This window comes from Quercus robur, chromosome 9, assembly GCF_932294415.1.
Source record: "Quercus robur chromosome 9, dhQueRobu3.1, whole genome shotgun sequence".
NCBI lineage: Eukaryota > Viridiplantae > Streptophyta > Magnoliopsida > Fagales > Fagaceae > Quercus > Quercus robur.
The window spans coordinates 33,536,052-33,558,059 of record NC_065542.1 but is presented as its reverse complement, the minus strand read 5'-3'; the positions used below and the strand labels follow the sequence as shown (position 1 = coordinate 33,558,059).

Below are 22,008 nucleotides of genomic sequence, written 5' to 3'. Positions count from 1 at the left end.
AGGGAAACACCTATCTACAAGGATTGTATGGATATGAGAGATAGGAAAAATGTTGTGACAAGCTATCCTAAAGAAGATATAATTCAGCTCAGTCAACTCACCTGAGCTAATACTTCGGTCAGAACCCCGAGTGACTAATCGTCCACAAAGGACATCCATAACATCATCAATACGAGGAGACCTAGAGTACGGATAAGTAGGTGTACAAATTATAGGTACATCAAGAGCTTTAGATACATGCTCCCTAGTTATTGTAAATGGTATACCACGTATGCATGATGCCACTTTGTGACCACCAAGATCCTCATGCATCGAGAGATTCGAATAGAATTCTCTAATTAAGTCAACTGGAGGGGGTTGTATGTTTGTACATAGGGACAGTGAATGCCTAGATTGTAGATTCTCATGGACAAAAGGATGCAATTCATGTAGATTGATTTGCCTTTCTCCCCAAATACGCCTATGCTTAATCAAGGTTTCAAAGGTTTGCTCATTTTCGAGCATGAGGAACCTTAATTGATCAAACACCACTTCAGGTTTGGATGCAACTTTGGATGTTCCCCTCTTTGCCCTCTTTAGAGCCATAACTAACTGATGGTTAGTAGTGGAAACACAATCAGCTCACAAAAAAACATAACCAAAAACCGCATTACGAAGAGATAAACACAACATTCATACTACCTAACCCATTGAAATTTTTTCATAGCCAAACAGATCATTTCATCACAATCTACATAGACAATGAAGTTTGAAGCAGAGAACAAAAATTGGAGAATAACGCACTACTATGTGTAGAAAATCATCCATACAATGTACTGTCTAGAGCAGTTTACAACAATACAATGAAAAAATAATATTCTTATTCACAGGTTGTTTAGTTGGAGAAATAATTGTAATGCATTTTGGTCTGAGTCAATAATTTGGAGATAGAGACCTAGAGTATATAAACTTTAGTGGAACTCAAATAGCCAAAATGAATTTTGTTAACATATTGAATTTTGTCAAAATGATCAATAATGTCACGCACTGATAGCAAGCATTCTAACAGCAATAATATTATACAGGAAACATACAAGTGGATGTAGGACCTGACACATTTTTGAAATTCCTAGCTACATGTAGTAAGTTTCACCAACTTGTACAAAAAACATTAAATTGCACAATGTACAATTTAGACATACAAACAGCATAAGGACTACCACACGTATGGAGCCACTGGCAAGTTCATTTTGTGGAAGGAGACTAGTCAAAGACAACCTACGAGATAAGCAAGTAACCTTACTGACAACAAAGCATTTGACTAGCCAAACACCTAATTTCATCACAATCTACATAGACAATGAAGTTTGAAGCATCAATCAAAAATTGGAGAATAACACACCACCAATGTGTAATTTTGAAGACAATAACGGTTAAAAGAGTCTTACTATATAAAATCTTTGAAGAATTTGTGCGGGAAATTGTCGATTCTAGCCAGATGCAGTGAGAGCAATCGAAGATGTACTTTCGGACTGCTGCAAATTCTGCAGAAGTGGGGGAGAGTTTATAATGGTGGGTAATCACATATCTCAATTTCTTATTAATCTAGTTATTAAGATACTTGATAATACGCAAATTGAGTTATGTGCAGTGTGGTCCCAGACCCAGCCCAGATATTTGGACTAATCCAGATGCATTCCAAGAGGAATCCAAGTGTCCAGAAGGGTTCTCCATATAACTCAATTATTACTGAATTGAGTTATGTGCAGTGTTAACTCAAAGGAATCCAATTTGTGTCTAGCTTGTCTTGCACATAACTCGATTATATTAGAATCGAGTTATTTGTAGTTTAACTCAATAATACATAAGTCAAGTTATGTGCACTGTGTTCCACACCCAACCCAGATATTTGGACTGATCCAGATACAGTCCAAGAGGAATCCAAGTGTCTAGAAGGGTCTTCCACATAACTCGATTATTCCTGAATCGAGTTATGTGCAGTGTAACACAAACAAATCCAAGTTGCCCCCAAAATGGTGTTGCACATAACTCGATTATATAATCGAGTTATGTGCAGTGTAACTCGATATCACAATGGTACTACACCACAACATCATTCCCAAGAAATCACTTAGGAATATCAAATAGTATCATATCGGAGTTCCACAAAGAAACCGAGTGGAGAAATTGCAACATCACTCTCGGGGAACTGTGACATCGCTCCTGAGGAACTACCACATCACTCTTCAGATGAGGGATGGAACCAGGATTTGAACCTAGGGGGGGCCAAAGCATGAACCAAAAAAATTTCATGTGACATGGTTTATTAAAAAAAAAAAATCATGGTAGATAAAAAATTGCACTTTATATTCATAATTATTTAAGTCAAGAAGGATATAATATGAACCATAAAAGTTGCAAGTTATAACATGATATTCTAACCTTTTTCGAAGAAGAAGAGGACTTCAGATCTCCAGATTTTGGGTAATTGGAATTAAAATGTTGATTTTATCATGTTGACCAACTCACCAATATGATAATCTCATACTTTTGGATGCAACTGAAAATCACACTAATGAAGTATTTCAAAACTTTGTTTGAGGATTTTAAAAAATTGAGATATCAATATTAAGAGTTGGCAATGCTATGTCATCAATATTGGCTTCTAAAAGAATTTTGGCATTTTATCTTTTGAAAAAAAATATAAATATTGTAATTCACTTTCTCATAGTTTATAAATCAATTAAAAAAGTCATATAAATTGTTGTAACCCCTTAAGGGAATTTTTTTTTTCTATGAGATTTTTTTGGTTATGAATTATTGAATTATGATATTGGTGAATTGGGGATTTATTTGTTTTTTGTTTTTTGTTCATCCTATATACTATTTAATTTTTTCAAAAAAATTGGGGTGGGGGGGGGGGGGGGGGTGGGGGCATGGCCCCCCTCAACCCCTTAGTGGGTCCGTCCCTGCTTCAGATGGTTTGCGTACCACTTAGGGACAAATATTATTGATTTCGTAAGGATCAAGATTGTTGGACCAAATATACAAATCCTATTGATAGAAGTCCTGAACAAAACATCAACCTTGATTCAATCCAATCCAAAAACAAAAAGGGATAAAAAGGTCTGAATATAGTAGTTGCAAAATAATAAGCTCCCAAGATGATATAGGAGGCATTATTTACAATGAAAAGTTAGTAACCACTTAATCGAGGCATCTGAAAATGTGGACTTTTAACACAACATCGTCCCTCATAATCAGCTCAAATACGCAAACATCTCCTACTCGCAAAGTATTTTCCTTCGCAATGCAGACCAACCAGCAGATACGACACATGATGAACTCCGATACATTCCTTCATAAATGTATAACTTCACAGGCCATAATCGGTCCACAACCTGGAGCTTCACAGTGAGTATACTTCCTTTGGTGTAGTCCTTGGTAAAGCCTTTTCTCAATAAGTAGTTGATAATGCCATGGGTAAACTCTGTACAAAAAATAATAAGAGATATTTCAAAAATATTTAAACCCATTTGAATGAAAAGCAATTTTGAGGCAATACTATTATTTGTTACGCTAATGGTTGAAGGGCAGTTATGTGGATGCCAGTGATTTGACTATGTTGTTCATAATGACTTTACATTCTTATGTGATTTCCTTCTACCACCTAAGATGATACTATTTGATATCTAGATGATATTGTTAAATATAAATGAAACTTCAATTCCCCTAAAAACACAAAGAAGCAAATCATTACCAAGTTATGTCCAGCAACAACTCTCAACTACATGCTTTCTAATTGATCTATGAAAAATCAAAGTTAATGGGAGTTGCATTTCTAAAACCCAACAATATGTTCAGCTGAAAGCTTACCGCACGATCCTTGCCATTAATGTGTGATGGATGAATGATAACCGTGAAAAGGGGATTTTCTGATTTAAAAGCATTGGCTCTCACAAGACTTTTAGCTTTTCCATTAGTAGTCATCAATTCTTGCTTAATCTCAAGAGCCTTATATTCTTGGTTCTTCACAAGAGCCTTGGCTTTTAGCCTTCTTCGATTGGTAGACATGCCTACACCACCATCTTTCTTAGGACATTGGTCACGTGAGAAAGACACATCATCCAGATTACAATCAGATTCAGGTTTAACTAACGGGCTGCTTTTGCATCCTTCTTGATTTCCTCCAACCCCATGAGTTGATCCTGAAATGACATGAAAATATGAAGCCATGAAGATGAAATTAATAGTAAATAGGCTTACAAAATCAACCAGTTCCTTACAAAAGTGTAAGATTCAAACCTTTAGATTCTCGCCTAGTAAAAGATACCCCTGCATTCATTTTTGATTTCTCTAACATTGACCCTTTAGATTTAGTGAGTTCAGGTCTGAAATGTGTATCCCTTGCTTGGAAATGAGAACTTCTTGGATTGGTTTTTGCCCTCTTATGAGGTAGAGGGCATGGTAATGGTGGTTTCTCCCTTGTTTTTCGGCTTGGCATAAAGCCATCCATGATTTCAAGAGAGTTATCATCACTCTCATTGTCTTCCATCCTACAAACTTGGAGTTGGTCATCTAAAGGATAGTCTATTTCTGTTGCAGTGGCATCAAATATGAGTACATAAAAGTGTGAATTTCCTTCATATCTAAAAACTAGCAAGTGCCCTAGGGTTAGAGCATGACAACTTGCAAATTCACACCAACCATTTTGAAACCAAATCTCCCCATCACGTTTTGTCAACTTGACTTTCCATTTTGTACCATTTGGAATCGTAAGAAAGGCCATATTTGACAGATGAACTCCATATTTGATTATAAACTTTTTTGGAATCTGCTGTAAAAAGAACCTCCATAACATAAATGCAGGCTTTGTAAATAAACACATGCGATCAATCAAGCTCTATTCTCGTTGTGCAGTCAGTACCATTACAAGAAAAATGGATTTAGTCTTTCTTTTATAATAATAATTTAATAATTGTTCAAGGAAGATACTTGTTGGATGAAAAAAAAAAAAAAAAAAAAAAGCAGACAAAAACCATATAGATAGTGCCAGAAAGATGTAATTAAGAAAATAAAATAAAAACTAATGGGATATTTTGTTCCACTGTATCAAAAACTCAAAAAATCCATGGCTACAGCCATAACCTATGCGCATTACAAAAGGGCAGATTTACATGACTACATGTCACATAGAATTAAGTCCTCCTATTTCCTTGCACTGTTTTCTTCTTCTTTTCTTGTTGTTCCAATATACTCCTTAGTTACAGCCCCCCACCCCCACAAAAAAAGATAAGAAAAAAAAAAAGTCAAAGCAATAACCTATGCATTACAAAATGAAAGTTTTTATGACTACATGTAACATGGAACCAAGTTCACAAATTTTCTTGAACTTGGTCATCAACAAATGTAAAATTTTTCAAGAATCACAAATAAATAAGACCAAGTGGACAACGTTAATTAGCATATGATTTTCAGAGAGAAAAAGATCATGAAATTAAGTATACTTACAAGCTTTCTTTCCTGAAGAGTTTGAGGCATAATAATCTTGAAAAAGTGTTGGGCCTTTATGGTAAGATTAGCAGGACCATCCTCATTGTCTCTCCGCCATTGAAAAGTCATAGTTATGTGCAGTGTGTTGAGCTGTTTTTTTTTTTTTGAGAAGTTGAATTTTTTATGCTTCTTAGGCATATTTGTACTAAATCGAGTGTCTAGAATGGTCCTTGTTCTTCCACATAACCCGATTATTACTGAATCGAGTTATGTGCAGTGTAACTCAAAGGAATCCATGTTGTGTCCTTGGGCTTGCACATAACTCGATACTACACAAATCGAGTTATATGCAGTGTTACTCAATAATACACAAGTTGAGTTATGTGCACCAGCCCAAATATTTGGACTGATCCAGATGCAGTCCAAGCGGAATCCAAGTGTCCAGAATGGTCTTCCACATAACCCGATTATTACTAAATCGAGTTATGTACAGTGTAACTCACAGGAATCCAATTTTTGTCCAGAAGGGCTTTCATATAACTCGATACTACACAAATTGAGTTATGTTCAGTGTTACTCGATTATACACAAGTCGAGTTATGTGCACTATGTTTCCACACCCAGCCCAGATATTTGGATTGATCCAAATGCAGTCCAAGAGGAATCCAAGTGTCCAGAAAGGTCTTTCACATAACCCGATTATTGCTAAATCGAGTTATGTGCAATGTAACTCAAACAAGCCCAATTTGTGGCCAGCTTGTCTTGCACATAACTCGATAAATTGAAGATCGAGTTATTTGGGAATACATTTCCTGCATGGAATAAGAACTCATGCAGCACTGTTCACACCCATACTAAATTGGTCTATTTATTCATCATAAAAGTGGACCTGCTCACAACCATACTATAAACAACAACTCATCCATCTACTTCCAACCACTTCCATAATCAAATCGTCCATACAATTCCAACCACATCCATCAACAAATCATTCCCTCATTTCCAATACGTGAATAAGAAAATCATCCATACAAGCTTATTTGTAAGTAAAGAGCCTTTATACATTTAAATCCATTGATGTACAAAAATAAAATGTTCAATTCTGCTTTAGATGAATTCTTCACAATTGTAACTTGAAACTTGGAAAGCATATGCCAACAATGGTTTTAGTCAATTATGGAGTCTGCACGTTTGAGTCCTTGGATTTGTTCTCTTCAGAAGATGGCCGGTTCTCTGAGTATGATTGCCGAATTTCTTCAATCATTTTAACAACTTCATCCATGGTACATCTCAAGTCTGGCACCTTTGCCACACAGGACATGGCAACAGTATTGGAACTACAAACCTCCCTTTGCTGCAGGGCTACCTCCTTTTTGAGTAACCAACACAAAAATTAGTATACAACCCACATTAATTAATAATTTGAATTGACAAATACAGAAGAACCTTGAAGCTTGCCTGCTTAAATGACGAGCTTCTAAAGTTACACCTTGGCCAAAATTAGCAATCTAAAGCAAAACATATACAGTTAGGGAAATAGAGACCCCATGAATACTAGAATATGTATGCCACAAACAATAAGATTGAAAGAACACCAAAACTGGGACAGAAGACTTGGAATGGCAATAGCTAGGAGGTAAGACTAACTGCAACTTGAACAAGTAATCACAAGATTGCCCAAAGTGTAGCTAAATTTGATACATTGGTATTACTATCATAGTTCCAATCTAAAAATTACTTCAGGAATCTTAATTATAACTCATATAATGTAACATCTAAAAATGTAGGGGTTTGTCCATTATTAACCAATTACATATATCATCGTAGTTTAGACCTCTAACATCATGCATACCTAAACATTTCAATTCATACTGTTTAGACCTCTTGTAACAAGACTAATTGACAACACTAAAGAAGAATAACGTATGATACCCCCTTATTACTATGACTTGTAATTGTTACTTGCTACGTAGCACCACGGCTTGTTGATTCCACATTTCGAGTTGGACATCTACGATGGTTATGAACCTCTTGGTGACATAACCCACACTATGACTTTGGTCCATTATCAATCCACAATGAGGTTGGCAACTCCCTATCCTCGTCATCCATTTCATTGCGGATTCTAGTGGACTTCAGCTGACCTTCCTCTCGGATCAACCGCAGGTTTGGCATCACGGTTCTCCTTTCTTCTAGCTCTGGCCATTCTAACCTATCTTTCAGTGGTTGGAATATCGGCTCGTAGCTGTGACATCGTTCTTCCATGCGGTAGAAACGATCCATATACTCCGTGGCATCGCGGTTGTGCTTGGCACAAACTGCTATCAAGTGTGAATAGGGGATCTTGTTTGCTTCCCATTTCTCGCACGTGCATGTCATGTCCATGAGGGAAACCCTATGGGTGTGAGCTCCCTCACCAGTGTTCAACAGTGAAGACCATGTCTCCACTGTATACGATTGTTGTTGCGCACTCATCCTTCTAACCATATAGAGCTTTGCCTTCTCTTGATTTGCCTCGAACTTGTCATAGGCATATTTGCACCACACTTGCCCCTCTTGCAACTGCTCTAGGGTTTTGTTTCGACGATCATCAAAGTACGAGTTCACCTTATAAAATGTGAACTTCGCCATTGCAGTTATGGGCAAGCTACGTGCGCCCTTAAGTACCCCATTGAAGCACTTTGACAGGTTGGTTGTCATTGCCCTATATCGGTGCCCATGGTCATGTACAAGTGTCCACTTTTCTTGATCTACCTCCTTAAGATAGTCGTACATAGTCAGGTTGACATTCTTGATGCAATCTATGGTGTTTTCAAACTTCCTAACTTGATTCGCAGTTGCTACCTTCCATAGTAAGTTCTTCAATGCCACACTATTGAAGTTAGTGTTAACATTGCTTACTAAATGGCGGAGGCAATACCGGTGATGGGTTAAGGGCGGTTGCAAGTAGCCCCTACTGGTGTCATCGAAGCATGATTGTATCCCACGATGCCTGTCGAAGATTATACACAAATTGGTTCAGTCCGTAACATAGGTCAGCAGGCATGCCAAGAACCATCCCCAGGTCTCTGTGCTCTCGCTTTTAACAATGGCAAACGCAAGTGGATAAACCTCGTTGTTACCATCTGTTGCCATTGCTATCAACAACTTTCCTTTGTACTTGCCATAGAGGTACGTTGCATCTATGCTTATCACTGGCCTGCAATGCCTAAACCCTCTAATACACGGACCGAAAGCCCAAAACGCGGAGTTGAATATACAAGTCCCTGGGACACGGGGGTCGCACTTTAACGTGGTTACAATGTCCGAATCTGCATCAGACAATGCTGCTAGAAACCGTGGCAATTCCGCATACGACTCATCAAAATCCCCCTAAATAAGCACAACTGCCTTCTGTTTGGCTTCCCAAACCTTGTACATAGTTACATTGTGGTTGTGCTTCTCATGCAGCATACTACACAGGTCCTTTATGGATCGAGTTAGGTCCTTTTGTACATACTCCTCAAGTGCAATGGAGATGAACTTTGAATCCATCATCCGTCCATCGGTCGCTACCTGGAGGGATGAGTAACTGTGGGGACCCTGACATATACTGATCAGCCACATCCCGTGCTTCTTGCTACAAGTAGCTTGAATTGACCACGGACATGCCTCATGTATGTACCGCACTACCAGCTTATTGGTGTCAGACTTGATGACCTTGTATTGCTTATTATGCTCCACAGAGTAGAGGGTCAACACATACTGAACGGAGGCTTTATTCTTGAATAACATCCCCTTCAACGGGTGGTCACCTTTATGCTAACTTGTAAGCTGTCCTGTACCCAATGTAGGTGATGGGTCATTAATATTGTCACATGTGTTTGATGTGAACCATTCTAGGATAGGAACTATAGTAGGGCAATCCTCCCCGTTGTTTTCGATATGTTGTCCATCTAAGACCTCCGCTTCATCCCCTGGTCCATCAGTATCAATGAACTCTTCGTACACATCTCGGCTGGCATCAATATCAATTCCCCCATCCATATAGGCTTGGACATGTTCATGTGTTATTATGTGACTAGACCCTCCCACGTCATGTGTTTGGGTGGCGCCCAAGACTGCAGCCTCTTTGGTGTTGTCTAAATCATTAACCGCACTGCATGGTTAGGTGTTGTAGGACAAAGGTGTGGCATCGACAAAGGAAGGATGCACATCAAGCGGAGGTGAGTGTGGCTCTTCCACCCCACTGCCATGCTGCGAACTTGCACCAGCATGGGACCCAGTAGCCTCAACAGTTACATACAAGTCGGACGCTATGAACTGGAACGCTATGAACTGGGGGGTCTGCTTAATCACTGTCCATGTCAGCATTGCAACCCAACGAATTTGAGTTGTAGAAAACCTGAGTATTCATAAGTAGCTGGGGGGCATGGTACGCAATGGATATCTTATGTGACTTCCTGTCCAACCCTAGAGCTTCCATTATCTTCCGGTGCATTTTTCTCAAGTGTGTTCCGCATTTCAACTCAATGAACATCTTCTTCATTGACTCACCCCTATAGGACAGCCCATGCAAGTCATGGAAATACTGCTCCCCATCATAGTAAACATAGAAGCAATGACGACCCATGGCAGACCTAGTAAAAACAATTAATTGTGGTTATCATGCAGAAGATAGGGCGTTATGTTAAGCCATGGTGTAATTAATATTTACGCACGTGAACGTACAATAAAACTTTTATAGACGCACTATAATGATATCCTAAGTGTTCTTAATAGACAAAATTGTTCACCTCTCAAGTTTTCTTTTTCAGAACCCACACATTGAAGCTTTTCAGAACTGAAAGAGCTAGATAATTTAAACCCATGATTGCTTGTTACATCATTGTTGATACCTATGGATGAATGCATATATCATCATCATAGGAATTCACACGTATGTTTGTTTATATATATGTTCATAGGTATCTATACATACATTACTATATATGTATACAGTGTCACTATCACACACACACACACACACACACACACACACACACATATAGGATTTTGCTAATGTATGAGACTAACACTTGCCGTGGGATACAAGATGTTTCCTTATCCTTATACGTGTATACATAGAGACTAAGCCAAGATTATATCAGAACCGTCAATCTTAGGTATCCCCTTCAGCTTAGTGCCGTCAGCTTTCAGTCTTCACCAAATAACCTCGTCAGCTTAAAGCCGTAGACTTTCTACTGTTATTTGCCAGTGGGCACAAGACAAGCTGTCGGGTTTGACTGGAACGTCACCCTGTGTCCGTCAAATAAATGAGTATGTTTACAATTTTACCCTTATCACCACCAATTCATACAGATCTACACACCCCTCAACAGTTAATTATAAATTATATTTGTTTGTGTTATGTCCATTTAAGCATCTTTCTACTGTAGAAATTCAAGCATCAAGCAAAATATATAGGTATAATATAGTACATAAGGCTGTTCATCCTCGTGTACATGCATGTGGATGTTATATATAGTTTAGAATATATATATATATATATATATATGAAAATTGGTATGAATTCTCACACCAAAATAAAGTGAAACAAAATCTCCTTTTAAGGGGAGGGGAAATCCAGGTTCTAAGTTCCAACAAATTGAAATTTTAAAAGAATTACATATATAGTCAAATTTAAAACCTGCAGGTATGTTTACTAAATTGAAGAGTCAAGCATATGTCAAATATCTAAAACAACTTCACATAACACATGAAGAATTATACTCATCTCCAAATGCTTGTTGTCCTTCGCAACAGTGGGCTTATCAACATGTGAGGTTAACTAATTTGGAAAGGAAGACAAAGGAGCAAAGCACATACTAATATCACGTAAAGAAACAAACCAGTAGCTTTCATGATCATTGTGTACTATTGGTACTTTCTTCGGAGACATATTAAGGAGACTTGAAAAAGGAAATATTTTAGGAGACCCAGGACATGGAGCTAATCAGCCAGGAAAGACAAAAGAGGCATATTAGGCAATGGCTATCAGGATGGCAATTGCAAAGGACACCCAAAAAAAAAAAAAAAAACGTGTATGACAATTACATATAAATTTGTTACAGAATCATACCCATTTCAGGAACTCGGTTAGTTTTCGTAGTTGTTCCAGCAGAGGCTTTTTACAGCAGGGATATAAAGATTTCATTGTAAAATGTAAATGATATTCAACATTATCTAGTCCTGTTTTCTGTTTTCAAACTGTTCAGAGGGTTGAACTTATCTAGAAACTGACAACTAAAGAGTAGAGAATAGGCGACGACATATCCCATTGTGCCATGTCCATGACCAGTGAACAAACACACTGCGAAAAAACTTGAAGTTTACACATCACAAACCATCAAACTTGCATTTTAAAATAGCACGAAACCAATAAAAGCAGCGCATGTTATTTCATAGGTAATCAACTAAAACCAAAAGTGCGGCAACAGTAAAGAACCAAAAATAATGGAATTCCGTGAGGCTTGGTCTATGTGAGGCATTGAGTCTAACATGGAGCACGTCTTATCTATATAATATGTACAGGCTGTCAAGCTCAAATATAGAATTTATTAATACTACACTCTTGTTAAGTCAAGCAACGTCGTATTTCAGTCTATATGGTCCAATTTGATCCATTCCATCAAGTTCGGCCAATTTTGGTAGTCTATTTTTGGTCAATTCGGTCCACCTCGGTGATGCTTTGAGAGGAAAGGTTTATGTAGGAAGAGGAGTCACTTCATTGATAATTATATCACCTCTTCACAGCATAATGTTGGTAGGTTTTTATAAAATTATATTTTCCTTATGTTATTACAGTTTTGCATTATTTTTTTTTTTATGAGTGATGGATTTACTGATATTTGCTTCCTCTTTAGGTTATTCAAAATGTATAAGGGATGACCCATTTGTAAGCAGTACTAAAAACAAATTTCAACCACACATTACATTATTTACAAAATATCTAGCTTTATATAATAATTGAATGTAAAATGTATTATATTTCCTTGAAAATTTTTTATAAAATTTAAAACACTTTCAAATCATGTATTATGTAATAAATTTTGGACTTAGAAGCCGTGGTTGCACCAAATTTCAGAATTTTTTTTAAAAATATAGATATAATTTTTTTGTGTTTACCTTCTTTTGTTATAATTTTTAAGTTGATAAAAATCTTAATTTGATTACAAATACATTATTTTTATCAAGTTTTCATCTACCAATCTTTGGATAGACACAAAAATTTAATTTTTCTCATCAACGTTTACTCTATTTATTTTTGGATAGATACAAAAGCTTAATGTTGATATCAACTGTAAAGTTGTGATTTACAAATTTGTATTGTGTTGGCTTTTATTCCGTGCCAAATTTGATTGTAATTTTATTCAATCTTTTGTTCCCTGTATTTGTCATGGGAATTTATTGTAAGGGTTGTGTGATAGTGAGAGAGAGTGTGAAGACTCAAGCTATTGAAGAATGAAGTGTTTTCACGGGTAGCTCGCAACTTAGCATCCCGCGAAGTAACTCATGTGCCCTGCACATGCTGGAATGCGAAGAGTCAGGCCAGATGGAGACAGCTGTGTCTCGCAAGTATCTCGCGGTAAGGCCTTCCCACGAGACATTCTGTTCTGCCAGCCTGTCCAGTTTGATACACACTTTCTGTGCCTATACTATTTATACTCACATTACCCACAAATGTAAGGGAGAGTTTCTAAGAGAAAACCTTAGCTAAAACACTTGAGAGTTAGAAATTGTTAATCCAACAATTCTCTACACCTTTGTTTGTGGATTTTCCTCATCTCCTACCTCTCCATTTCCATACCATTGAGAGGTCAATAGCCCAAACACTTACCACACCTTTTAAGAGTGTCCAGTGAGGTTTTGGTGCTGTTGGGAAACATTGGAAGAAGCCAAGGATGGCAGATGCAACATGGAGCTTGTTGCGGGATCCGGAGAGCTAGACAAGACACGGTTTCAAGAAGCCTTGTTGGAGTAGGAGCTTGGAGGGCTTAGGTACAGAGGGTAGATTAGGCTTGGAGGGTCTCTTGCTTACCCATGTATCCCAATTGATTGTCTAGTGGATTGATTACCGCTTGGAGGGCGGCGGAGAGGTTTTTCTCCGAGTTCTTCGATTTCCTCTTCAATAACACGTCTCGATGTTATCTGTGTTTGTATCTCTCTTCCCTACTCTTGTTCATTTCATTTTACTGTTGTGTTGCTTTAAATATGGATTAGAGTAGCTCTCTTGCATGTTTGCTTGCGTTTACACTATACCGCACTTAGTATTAAGTTAGTGTAAAAACAACCAAGCCGTAATTTGAATTGGGGGTCTAAACGAGCTCTAGTGTTTTCACACATTTCGAGCTTTCATCAACCTTTTTTTACTTCAAATATTTGTAACATGGTGGGAAGTTTAATTTTTAAGAGTTTGAGTTTGAGACAAAGAGTTTAACTAGAATTGATTTTGCTTTTCTTCAATGGCAGGAGATGTATTCACACAGTTACATGGCTAAGAGATTTTTTGGATATACCCAAGAGAACTTTTGTTTTTCTTTTCTTTTCTTTTGGGGATAAAAAGAATGGTTGTATGTTAAAGAAAGAAAAATTAATCAAAATTACACTCTTATATTAAGTATAACTAGTCACTAACCCGTGCGATGCACGGGAAATGTATTGAGTACAATATATAATTTAATCTTTGTTTATTTTACTACAACACCAAAATTGAATTTGTAAAACAAAATCATATAGCTAAAACATTTGTTAACAGCTATACGTTTCAGACATTTATTAAACTATATTATTATTATTATTATTATTATTATTATTATTATTATTATTATTATCAACTTAACAGTATTTTAATATATGATATTTCAAAAACAAACTCAACTAAACAGTTTGATGAATAAATATATTACAATCTATAATATAAGCCAAGAAATAAACTTTGAAACCAATATGAACAAAATCCACATCAAACAAAACCATTTCGATCATTAAGAATATGACTCACTAAAGTCATGAAAAACACAGGATTCATTACAAAAAAAAAAAAGAAAAAAAGAAAAAAAAAAAAAAGAAGCATCTTTAGTCTTTATAGATTTTGCCTAAGTACCCAGATACGATGACACGTACTCACACAAAAATCATTAAAGAAAGAATCAAAGAACATACACAACATGTACATACGCTATGAAAGTAAAAATAAGAAAAACAAAAGAGACGTAAACACGGACAATTAAAGAAAAAATATAGGAAAAAAAAGTTATGAATGGAAATATAAGATAAAGATGGGTTACCCTCAAAAAGAATAATTCATGGATATTCATTGAAATCTTCTAGATAATTTTTGATAATAGAAAAAATAAAACCCAAAAGTTATGATGTTAAAACTTCCAAAAGGCCAAATTTTTTTTTTTTTTTTTTTTAAATCAGAAGATTCAAAGCTTCAAAAGTATTGAAATAAAACAATATATATATATATATATATATATAATTACGCAATAGAGAAATACAATAGAAAGAAGGGAATCCATGATTATAGCTTTTCTACTATTGAAATTGGCCAGACAATTAAATGTATTGCAAAAAATGAACTTAAAAATTCATACGTAAACCAAACAATTAGAAGATTTTGAGCCAAGAATTTATTAAAACAAAACAAAAATTATGTGACTACACAATGGAGAAATATAATAAACAAAAAAAATATGTCTACAAAACATAGAAATATTATAGAAATATGAGTTACCTTTTAAATGTTAAAATTCAAAATATTAAAACTTTTAAAAGGTTAAAAAAATTTGAAGATTTAATTAAAAGATTCAGGCCTAGCAATTAAATAAACAAAACAACAATTGACAAACTTATCAGAAAAAGCAACAAATCTATAATTTTTATTGAACAAATCAAATAACCCTAACCTTGATGCATTGACTGAAGAAGGAGAGGAGTCCAATACATAAGTGAAATATGTGAATTGTGAAGCATGAGCAGCCCTCAAAAAAAATCTTGAAGAAAAATAAGTTTTAAGGAGAAAATTGTGTTGCAGCAAAAGAAGATAATAGCAGATCTAATAATAAAATCTAAAATAAAAATAATAAAAAAATAGTGGTGACCAACGGCCATATATATATATATATATATATATATTGTTTTTGGGGCTTAGGTTTTCTACGCAAGCAATTCTTAAATAGGAGAGAGTAGAGGCCGTGGGAGAGTGTCCTTATTTGGCTAGAAGTCTAATTTGCATTGGAAAAAGAAAACAGTGATGAGGTGGAAAATTTAATTTAATTTAAATATTGTGCTGACGTGGAAAATTGTGAGAGCTTTAAAAGTTTAATTTAAATATTGTGCTGACGCGGAAAATTGTGGGAGCTTCAAAAGTTTCGGTTTTATATATATATATATATATATATAGATTATCTTGAAAATAAACTCTATTAGCTTAGCTTTAAAAGATGTAAAATTCTATTTCAACAAAAATTCTAACAAAAACCAAAAGTTTCATTAATTATATATATATATATATATACACACACACAATAAAAGCTTCAAATCTTAGATTTGCTCTAAGACTTCCTCGCCTCTACTATTATTTCCAAGCTCTTTATATATATATATATATATATATATATATATAATTAATTTGTTCATCATTTGATTTATTGAGATTTATAAATATTTAATTTCGCAGATTCATAAAGGATTCTATGAAACCAAACATGTGGAGCATAAAATGCAAGGTTGTTTCTGTATTTTCTATATTAAAATTTTTTGGTGAATTTTACTTCTTTGATCATTACAAGTTAGGAGTAAAATATGTAGCTAAGACTCAATTGGCATGACAACAAATAATAAGGTCAGATTCATGACTTTTTTTTTTTATTAATATTTTGAACGTCCAAGTATCTATCATTTTTAGGGTTATTTCTTATCTGTTTTGTTTTTTTTTTGTTTTTTTTTTTTTGTTTTTCTCTCAAATTCAGTCCCTCTTTGCTTCAAAAAATAAATTCCCAATTTTATTTATTTATTTTTTATAATTCAATTTTTTTTTTTCGTGGGAGTTTCCTTGAGATCTTGAAACACTTGATCAAACAATGCTCTCGGTATTGAGTTTTTTTGAAAAAAAAAAATTCTTGAAGTTTATATTTACACATTTGGTTTTTATATTATTACATTGAGCTTACCACTTAAATATGCTTTCGGTTATTTTTTAAAATTATTAAATTCAAGGTTTTTAATTTAAATATGCACTTTAATTATGCAAACTCCCTTTATATTACCATATTTGATTCAATTAATTTTGGACTTGTATATGATTTTTTTTTTAATATATAAAAACTTAATCTTGCACAATATGCATTCATTATATAACTTAAAGTGAAAGGTAACTTTATTTATAAAATTAAAAAAGAAAAAAAAAAGAGTAAAAGGTAACTTAGTGCAACCACGACTTCTAAGCCTAACTTTTATTATATAGTATATGATTTAATTTTAATTAAAAAAAATTTTCATTGATTTACACATGATTCTTGATTAAGCCGTGCATCACATGAGCATAATACTAGTAACAAATATAGATAGATTAATTTAGAAAATCTAATATATTGTATCAAATACTTTGTTAGAAAATAATCACACCATTTTAAGAAGGGATTGAGACTAACACTTATAAATATCTTCTATTATTTTCATTTTTCACTAAACAAAAAAAAATAATAATAATAAATCATCTAATTTTTCCACACATCACGTGGGCCTGGGATTAGTTAAAATAAAATATAGTAGATGAAACAATATTGGAAGACGTAACAAAGAATTTCACATTACATGCTTTTATGAGCAAATGCCAAAGTAGTTCACATGAGCAAGCTCTTTGATTTTGTTCTGATGTGAGGTTAGGCATGAATTCTTGAGTGAAAAATCCAAATATTGAAGTTTTATGTCTCCTAGTAAAAAGTTCAAATAAAATTACAAAATAAAACAAATAAGGAAGAATTACAGGGCACATAGATAATAAAACAACTTATGGAAGACGCATCACAATCATTTTTGTTGTAAACTATAAGAATTACACTTTTTCACCATTAATTATATCTCATTTTACACTTATCCCCTAAACTACAAGAATACACGATTTAACTCTCTAAACCAAAACTAATGTAACATGTGTCTCATTATCAGTTAAATCTAACGGAATGTAGCGTTAAAAGACCAATTTAACCTTCCCTCAAAAACACAGACACTAGAGGGTAAATTGGTCTTTTAATGCTAAATTTTGTTAGACTTAATTGCAAAACAAAAGGCAGGGGATTATGTAGTACATGGTTATAACTTTTGGGAGGGGGGGGGGTCATAGTTCAAGGGGTAAAATGTAAAACTTAGGGGTCAATCATGTGTTTCAAATTTTCAGTACAGTAGTTACCTACTTCAAATGTCATGTTCAACTCTCCAGGGAATGCACAACCTACTCTTAATCAACCAATGCTTTGACTTGTATATGGTTCTAGCCCTAGGTTAGGTTTTTTTTTTTTTTTTTTTTTTTTTTTTTTTTTTTTTTAATTAAAAAGAAAAAAAGGAGAGAGAGAGAGAACATTGTACAAGTTCTAACCACACATTACATTATTTACAAAATATCTCGCTTTATATAATAATTGAATGTAAAATGCATTATATTTCCTGAAAAAAAAAATTTATAAAATTTAAAACACTTTCAAATAACAAATTCTAACCACACATTACATTATTTACAAAATATCTCGCTTTATATAATAATTGAATGTAAAATGCATTATATTTTCTTAAAAAAATTATAAAATTTAAAACATTTTCAAATAACAAATATATATAGATTAATTTAGAAAATCTAATATATTGTATCAAATACTTTGTTAGAAAATAATCACGTCATTCTAAAAAAGGATTGCAACTAACACTTGTAAATATCATCTATTATTTTCATTTTTCACTAAACAAAAAAACAAATTAAATCATCTAATTTTTCCGCACATCTCGTGAGTCTGCGATTGGTTAAAATAAAATATAGTACATGAAAAAATATTGGAAGACGTAACAAAGAGTATTACATTACATGCTTTTATGAGCAAATGCCAAAGTAGTTCACATGAGCAAGCTCTTTGATTTTGTTCTGATGTGAGGTTAGGCATGAATTCTTGAGTGAAAAATCCAAATATTGAAGCTTTATGTGTCCTAGTAAAAAGTTCAGATAAAATTCTAAAATAAAAGAAATAAGCAAGAATTACATGGCACACAGATAATAAAACAACTTATGAAGACATATCACAATCATTTTTGTGTAAACTATAAGAATTAAACTTTTTCACCATTAATTATATTTCATTTTACACTTATCCCCTAAACTAGGAGAATGCACGATTTACCCTCTAAACTAAAACTCATGTAACACGTGTCTCATTATTAGTTAAATCTAAGGGAATGTAGCATTCAAAGACCAATCTACCCTTCCCTCTAAAACACATACAATAAAAGGTTAATTGGTATTTTAATGCTAAATTTTGTTAAACTTAATTTCAAAACAAAAGGCAGCGGATTAAGTAGTAAATGGTTATAACTCTCTTTTTTTTGGGGGGGGGGGGGTGGGGGGTCAGTTCAAGGGGTAAAATGTAAAATTTAGGTATCAATCATGCATTTCAAATTTTCTATACAGCAGTTGTCTACTATCTAATGTCATGTTCAACTCTTAGGGAATGCACAACATACTCTCAATCATCCAATGCTTTGACTTGTATATGATTCTAGCTCTAGGTTAGGTTTTTCTAAAAAAATTAAAAAGGAAAAGAAAAGAAAAGAGAGAGAGAGAGAGAGAGAGAGAGAGAGCATTATACAAGTTCTTAATTTTATGATTCAATTACTTTTGGTGATCCATTTATGTGCTAGAAGTGAAAAGGGTGGAAAATGGTTAAATGGATCAGCCAAGAAAGCTTAAATTTGAAATAGGAATTATTTTTTCCCAAGAAAATTATACTTTCAAATTAGTGTTTGATACAGATTTGGTTGATTAGGTACTTGTCCAACTACTTGGTCATTTTGTCACCAACTATTGGATTTTTTTGGGTAACAGCCCCATCTCTTGGAAGATCAAGAAGTAAACTAGTGTCTCTCACTCCTCTGCTTAAGCCGAATATTATGTCATGACCTCCACATGTGAACTCATTTTGCTTCAATAGCTTCTCAGGGACCTTGGCATCAACCATAATGGCCATATGAGACTTTATTGTGACAAAAACGTAGTACTCCGTATTCCTATTAATCTCATCATCATCCACTAGCAAACCGAACATATTGAACCGGATTGCCACCTTATTTTAGTTATTTATGAAAAGATTGCAGCTAGATTACTATGAACTTCTCGTATTGCTGGCTTCTTCACTAAGCCTCTTGGCAAGATCAATTTTGTCACCTTGATTACAAGTTTGACATTCATGCTCAAACTTGAGGAGAGGGTTGGGAGACAGAATATTCGGATCAGTATTGGGATTTCACCAACTAAAAAACCAAATATTTCCTTTTTTTAATTTTGTTGACCAACTTATTAAAATCAAATCTCTAAAATCTCATTCGCCTATATCACAAGGAGACTTAAGTTTATCAATGATTTATCATGAGACTAAATAGCTATTATGAAAAGTCGAATTTCATTAAAGGCAAACTAAAAGGTTCAACATAAACTTACAATTGAACAATGGAAACTACAATAGGTGGTTCGAAATTACATACAATTTCCATAGGAGGAAAGCCTTAGATGAACACAAAGAAAGTTGAAGTCACATTTAACTTGGAGCTCCCTACCATTAATGATATACCTTGACTTGGCTGTTGTTGCATTTGATCTAGAAAAAAACCCTTCACTCTGGTAGTGGGATATCAGCCAAATCCTCTCTATCAGGAATGTGATCCAACTCGCCCACCTCACAAGAATTGCCTAGCCTGTGTTCCATGTTGTTTTGGGTTATTAGGCAGTCATGCTTTACAGGCTCAACAAATGTTACAACAATGTCTTTTTGGATGGTAAGATAGATGACTGCTAAGATGTAGACGAGCATTAAGGGAAACACTAGGAGCCCAACGAACACATTTGCAACCTTTGGTAAATTGTTGTGAATTAGCCAACTCACAAAGCCTATGCTCAGGTAGTAGATGTTGATTCCGATGATTCCCATGCCTAGGATCCACGAGATCACAATAACCTACAAGCATAATTGTCCGATGCCTATTTAATAAAAGGTTGTTTTCCTTTCTCTTTCTTTCTTCTTGTCTATGTGTAATAGAAACAAGAACGTGATGTTTTTTTTTTTTTTTTTAATGCTTTGCTTGCTTTGGCAATCTAATTTCATATACCTTTATTTATTTATTTATTTATTGAGATATTTTTCAACCTATAGCATCCGCTTTTGATAATAGCTCTTTATCATCAGACCAAAACACCAATTAGTTTTTTGTGTATGCGGAGATTGAATCTTAGATCTCTTATTCAACCATCAGAGACATACCTTTAAACTTAAATATAGTTACCTAGGTGTTATAAATTATGTTTTTCAATTAAATTCAATCATGTGACTACATTGATCAATAAGCCATATAATAAAATTTAATTGTCATTAAAAGAAATTCATTATATTTATGCTACACTAAGCAATGTAGTTATATGAATTTAATTGACAAATCTAAGATAAAGTATCTAAAAAGACTATACATATGAATTACATTTATGGGCATTATAAATTCAGCCTATCACCTTAATCAAGCCCACTATAATGGTTGTACCTCGTTTGAAAGCAAAAGTAGAAAAAGAAAATGAAGTACAAAAACAACTTACATATATTGAATTCTTGTGTGGTCCCATCTTGGTGGCACTGCTACTAAATTTAAGGAGGAGGATTAGAGCAAACGGAAGCTCAAATGAAAGTATCATCTGCAAAGCAAAAGCCGTTAAATTTTTATCCTATGTTTGAATATAGGTATCAACGTTATTAAAAAATAATAATTAAAAAAAAAAAAAGGCATAGTTCACAAGGTACAAACCGATGCGACAATGATAAGTCGGGCTACACCATTAGATCCTCCAATAATGGAAACAATAAGACTAGGTGTAATGGCAATGCACCTTGTCATCAGATTTCTAATCCATTTTTTCATCTTAAGATCCAAAAAACCCTATAAAAGCCACACCATCCTTAAATTAATTAAAATTTAATCCCAATTAATTAGGGTAGTTTCACATGATATAAACATAAATTATTGTTTGTGCATGTCATATATTTAATTTTCAAGACTTGCATGATGAATTGCCCTGCATAAGTGCCTGTGATGGTGGAGCTTTGCCTTGAGGCTAGTAATGCAATGACATAAATGGTTGAGCTTGACCGACCCAATACATTCTACACACATAAGTCAATAAAATTATAAAAAATAAATAAAAAAATTATGTTAGACCTTGTGCATAAACATTCTAATTACATCCAAATTGATAGACTATCATTTGTT

At 34.2% G+C, this 22,008-nt stretch overlaps 2 protein-coding genes and 1 pseudogene across 2 annotated transcripts; all 3 read right to left on the bottom strand.

The window, feature by feature from the left end:
* Positions 1-22,008, bottom strand: part of LOC126698150 (metal transporter Nramp5-like) — an 83,658-nt pseudogene that overhangs the window by 49,601 nt on the left and 12,049 nt on the right.
* LOC126700990 (B3 domain-containing transcription factor VRN1-like) lies at positions 3,703-4,768 on the bottom strand. Its single transcript, XM_050399141.1, has 3 exons — positions 4,285-4,768; positions 3,856-4,187; positions 3,703-3,711 (listed from the first exon to the last, which is right to left on the bottom strand). The coding sequence occupies exons 1-3, from the start codon at positions 4,766-4,768 to the stop codon at positions 3,703-3,705; spliced, it is 825 nt and encodes a 274-aa protein (XP_050255098.1).
* LOC126700989 (uncharacterized) lies at positions 7,522-9,498 on the bottom strand. The gene is made up of 3 exons (XM_050399140.1): positions 9,279-9,498; positions 8,528-8,783; positions 7,522-8,464 (listed from the first exon to the last, which is right to left on the bottom strand). Exons 1-3 carry the CDS (start codon positions 9,496-9,498, stop codon positions 7,522-7,524), a joined length of 1,419 nt encoding a protein of 472 aa, XP_050255097.1.